The sequence below is a fragment of the Mercenaria mercenaria genome, chromosome 9, assembly GCF_021730395.1.
Source record: "Mercenaria mercenaria strain notata chromosome 9, MADL_Memer_1, whole genome shotgun sequence".
In the NCBI taxonomy this organism is placed as follows: domain Eukaryota; kingdom Metazoa; phylum Mollusca; class Bivalvia; order Venerida; family Veneridae; genus Mercenaria; species Mercenaria mercenaria.
Genome location: NC_069369.1, coordinates 85,943,558 through 85,949,383, shown reverse-complemented (window position 1 = coordinate 85,949,383; position 5,826 = coordinate 85,943,558). Strand labels below are relative to the sequence as shown.

Sequence of the window (5,826 nt, the reverse complement as noted above, 5' to 3'; positions counted from 1 at the left end):
GCTAATCAACAAATACTAATATATAATGTTCTTTAGCTTTTCTTAGACAGTTCAGCAAAATTATCTATTATGCAATTAGTTCTATTAAGTTCTGTTGGCTTTTACAGTTTAATGGACTTCTAATGGAACATTTCGAGTTGCATTAGGAACTTGTATGATTATTTCCATTTGGAATACGTTGGAAAGTGTAGGGATTATTATGCCCTTTAACACACACTTTCTTTTATATACTATACAATAAACAGTTTACACACTTCTATTATAGCACAGGGATTATTATGCCCTTACAAGTGCTAGTTTATAAACTATTCAGATTAATTAACATTGCCTTTCTGTATGCTTCACTTTGGTTTATGTACGTAATTTAAATACATGTACCGCGAAGTTTAAAACTGTCATTCACAATGTTTACTGCTCATTTCCTTGTAATAATGCTAAACGTGTTATTGGTCGTTTGAGAATATTGTTTCCAATGTGAACCTCAGCTACTCGAACATGACCATCCCGTCCTGGAAATACCTTCGTGATTCGCCCAAGATGCCACTGACCTCTCGGAACGTCTGGATCAATGACCATAACGATATCCCCGACTGTGAAATCTCGAGTACCCAGAAACCATTTATTGCGTACACCAAGTGTAGGAAGATACTCTTGGAGCCAACGTTTCCAAAAGTGTCTTAAAAGTTCTTGAACGAAACGCCATCTACGTTGTAGATCTCTAGAAGTAACATTGTTAATATCTGGTGCAAAATTGCCACCAGCCTGTCCATAGAGAAAATGATTTGGCGTCAAAACCGTGTTGTCTTTTGGATTCGAACTCTGATACGTTAAAGGCCTGCTGTTAATCAAGCCTTCCGCTCCAACAACTGCTGTTATCAAGTCTTCATCTGTGATGTCACCGTTTTTCAGTATGGCGAACAAAGCTCTCTTAGCGCACTTAACCATTGATTCATGAGCTCCGCCAAAATGGGGGGCATTTGGCGGCAAAAACTTCCAGTTTATACGTTTTTCATTAGCATAATGAATAATGGCGTCTTCATCCAGTTGTCTGTACAGTTCTCTCAATTCATTCACACAACCAACGAAGTTGCTACCGTTGTCTGAAACTATAGTGTCAGGAACACCTCTCCGACTGATAAATCTATACAGTGTGTTCAAGAAAGAGTTTGTGTCCATATTGTACGAAATTTCTAAATGCACCGCCCGCGTCACTAAACATGTGAACACACAAAGATAACGTTTGAGCCGAACTTTCCCACGACCTTGCTTAGTAATGAATGGACCCGCGTAGTCCACCCCTGTGTTTGCAAACGCCCTGACTGAATGACTTAAACGTTCAACAGGTAGTGGTGCCATTATTTGCTTGCTTGCCTTTGCTTTACGGCGTCTACATTCAGCACAAATGTTCTCCCACTGTCGAATTTCTTCGCGTGCCGATATAATCCAGAATCTGCTTGATAATGATGACAATGTTTGGTTTGTACCGCCGTGATTAACGTGCTCATGGTTCTGTTTCACTATAAGTTTTGTGATACTATGTTTTCTTGGCAGAATAATTGGGTATCTAACGTCATATGAAATGTAATCCGCGTATTTTAGCCTACTATTACAACGCAGTAGACCATCTGTATCTAATATGGGATTCAGCGGAGCCAATTTGCTGCTATTAGGAATAGCTTTACCTTTCGAAATGCACGTATATTCTTGTTCAAAACATTCAATTTGGGCTATTCTTATAAGTCTTTTCTCTGCCTCGTCGATTTCACTTAAGCACAGTTCTTTTGACAACCTTCTATCTCTCTTTGACATTTGACAATTGTCTATGAATCTATTAATCCATGCACTAATTCTAACTAAATGATTCCAGTCTGAATAGTTAGTAGGATTTAGCCTATCTTCTTCTTTCGTAGTAATTACAAAATTGTATTTCTTGTCAGTTTCAGATTTTCGTTTCATTTCAATTTTCACTTCTTCAGTCATTTCAAACTTATTTTCCGGCCAGTGTTCCTCTGCATATTTTAGAAATTCTGGTCCGTGCCACCAAAACGAACAATCTGACAATTCTAGAATCAAACTTCCTCGCGATGTCAAATCTGCTGGATTATTTACTGTTGGTACGTGACGCCACTGACTTGGAGATGTTATTTCATGAATTGACCCTACACGATTTGCTACAAATGTTTTATATTGTCTACTTGCTCCATGAATCCAGTAAAGCACATTCATACTATCCGACCAGAATACCACGTTTTCAACTGGCATGTCCAGCACATTACATATTGCCTGTGTCAACTGTAGTCCAAGGCTAGCAGCTAACAATTCAAGTCTAGGAATACTTATGGATTTCAAAGGAGCGACCCTGCTTTTCGAGGCTATCAAATTCACAGTCTGTCCGCTATCTCCACCGTTTACAGAATATACAACTGCCCCATATGCCTTAGTTGACGCGTCGACAAAGGTGTGTAGTGTACTATCTATCCTTATATCGAGACACCTTGGCACTTGTAGTTCATTTAACTGTTCTAGTTCTGAAAACCACTTTTTTATTTCCTCAGACAACTCTTCAGGCAGTTCATCATCCCAGTCTACTCCAGTCACCCATATGTCTTGCATAATCATTTTTTGCGCGCACAGTGAACGGAGTGAGAAAACCTAGTGGATCAAACAATCTTGCTATGTTTTTCAACACAATTCGTTTGGTTAACTTTTTTCCCGAGACAAGCGATAATGTGTTACTGAACGAAAACACATCTTCTTGAGAATCCCAACTTAAACCTAATGTTTTAATTGCTGGTAATTCACTATTTGCCTTAACCTCAGCTTTATATGCTCTTTCATCTTGAGGTATTTCAGCTAAGACTGCAGTTGAATTTGTCATCCATTTTCTTGGGTTCATGCCTGCTAACTTCCATAATTCTGGCAGTTCATGATAAAGATTCATTGCTTCATTTCCTACACAGTCCATTGTATCGTCCATGTATGTAGATTTCATCACACTCTCTGAAGCTCGAGGAAACTGTTCTTTAAAAGCTTTTGCATTTTCTTGAGCTACAAATTGAGCTAAGAAAGGAGACGCATTTACTCCAAATACTAATCGATTGAATTCATACTGTTCTGGTGGGTCACATTTTGAATTCCAAAGAAACCGATGGAAACGTCTATCAGTTTCAAGGATACCGACTCGAAGATACATTTCTGCTATATCGCAAACAATAGCCACTGGCTTCTTTCGAAAACGGAGAAGAACATCAAACAATTCATTCTGCAGTTTTGGTCCAGCGTAGACTACATCATTCAGACATACATTCTGATACTTCGCGGAAGCGTCAAACACGATACGTACTTTTGTTGTTTCCTTTTCAGGTCTAATTACTGGGAAATGTGGTAAATACCATGACTGGCTATTTTGAGGCACAGATTCAGTTATCTTTGTAATGTACCCTTTCTCTTCATAGCTCTTAATTATCTCACTGTATGCCTTGCTAACTGTTGGGTTTTTATCGAGCCTTCTTTCAGTGTTTTGTAAACGAGTCAATGCCATGTCATAATTGTTCGGCAACTCGACATTATTCTCTTTCCATGGTATTCCTATTTCATACATTTTTTCTGTATACTCTATTGTATCTTTCGCTTTTCCAAGAGCAACATTTTCTTCTTGTGACAGTTCCGGTTTGTCCACTTTTACATGTTCTATTTCCCAAAACTGCTTAATTGTTTCATCTAATGTGCTACCGAAAAATGTGAAGAAATTTTTATCTTCTTCAATACTTTGCGATACGACTGGTCCCACGCATGTCCAACCTACACTGCGGAAAATGGTTCCGTATACGGGAGTGTACGCATTCCGTATACTCCTAATATACGGGCGTATACGGAAACATTTTTCCCGTATATGGAACATTCCATATACGGGAATCCCGTATTCTTTAATTGGACATTCATGTTTTTCTCACATGGATCCGTTGATTCATACTTAGCATAAATACGTTTCAATAGTTTATGTCAGTATTCAAAGTTAGGGATTGTCAAGGTCCAAAAGTATGTTTAAGGCGTAGGTTTTGATCATACTTTCAGGAAAGATACATTTTATATGATATTCGTATATTAGACATATACGGGACCGTATACTCCCGTATATGCACATATTTTTCGCAGTGCTAGTGGCGTTAATCTTGCGATAGGTTCTCCTGGCGCTCCCTTAATTTCATTCAATGACCTGTGCAAATCTGAATAATTGATGCCGATCAGTAAATCTACTTTACTTTTCTTTGTAATGTTTGGAAATGGTATTCCTTTCAAGTGATCCCAACTTCCGCAATGTTCATTCCAGTTAACTGCTTTCAACGATCCAGTTACATTTTTAGTAGTGTTTGCTTCTATGTTCATTTTTAGCTGTCTATTTTCACTTTCAATACAAAATGCTACTGTTTTAGTCGAAAAACTCTCTGTCCTACCATTTAACAAATTAACTTTCACGGTTTCCGACTCTCCATCTAAACCTAACTCATATGCAACATCTTCATTTATGTAAGTTTTAGAACTTCCATCATCTAATAATGCATTAATTTTCAATGTTCGCATTTCAGTTGATATAATTACTGGAACTGTTCTCAAAGCAATTTTACTATTTGCTTGTCTGCTGGTAAATGCTTGTTCATCTGTGTTTGTACCTGAAGTAAATTCTTGTGCATTTACATTCAAACTAAAGCCCTGTTTTGATTGGTCATTGTTTGAGTGCAAAAGTTTATCATGTGTTTTCACACACCCGTCTATGTTACATTTTCGGTATAGACGACATTCATTTCCTCTGTGATTGTTCCGTAAACATCGAAAACATAGGCGTTTTTCCTTTGCCATCGCCCAACGACTTGGAACATCCATAGCTTTAAATTTTTCACATTGGTGTGTCTCATGTTCATTGTCACATACCCCACAGATTTTCTTCTTTTTCTCTATTTGTGGATTAGCATAGTACGATCGTGTTCTAGCACTTGATTTCGGTGAGTATTTTTTCTCGTTTTCTGACCTAAGTCCATGAATTGTTTCTGAAGCAATAGTAAGGTACTGACTTTCTTGAATCACCCAATCCTTTAACTGTTCAAGTGATTCTTTCTTTCCTGAACTTCCTATCCACCTATGGTATCTCGCTAACAAAGTTTCTGGCATTTTCTTTTGAACACGCATGTACAGTGCTCCATCATTTATATCTCCATAATTTTCTTCTTTCATATCAAAAGAAACCCGAATGGACAAGATATCTACTCTTATTTTGTTATTTTGGTCATTCACGTAAGCGAAGAATATTTCCGTCAGAAATCGTATACAGAAATAACTTTTAATAAACTTCTCTCAGTTTTATTCATTTATGTTCAATCTGATTGAATAGGGTTGTGCATCTTACAAAAATAATAAAAAAGTAGTTTCTTATAGAGAGGTTTAGGAAATTCATTTATGAGTGCGCATTCGTGGAAATTCAAACTCATATAAAAACGTTTTACGCGGATGTATAGTACTTTCCTATTGAAAGATTAATTATTCATATTATATATACGAATGAATGCTGCCTAAGTCCTGCAAAAACACCATTTATTAAAAAAAAAAGCTACGGCTGCATTTCGGTAATGGAAATTTCCCGCGGGTTCACAGTTCCAATTTCGTATAAAACATTCTGCGCGAATGTGTTTTATTTATTCTATAAACGTTATCGGAAACTTTGAATGAAACATATTTAAAAGTATCTTGGATAAAAGGACAAAGTATTTCTCACCAGCGTTTCCCGAAAATGAATACTAGATCTACAAGAGAAAACAATCAGCTCTCGTGAAA

General features: G+C 37.2%; 1 protein-coding gene across 1 annotated transcript; it reads right to left on the bottom strand.

Moving 5' to 3' along the window:
• Window positions 1-408: 408 nt before the first annotated feature.
• Window positions 409-5,229, bottom strand: LOC123558187 (uncharacterized). The gene is made up of 3 exons (XM_053550692.1): window positions 4,217-5,229; window positions 2,750-3,728; window positions 409-2,652 (listed from the first exon to the last, which is right to left on the bottom strand). Exons 1-3 carry the CDS (start codon window positions 5,227-5,229, stop codon window positions 409-411), a joined length of 4,236 nt encoding a protein of 1,411 aa, XP_053406667.1.
• Between the last annotated feature and the right edge of the window lie 597 nt (window positions 5,230-5,826).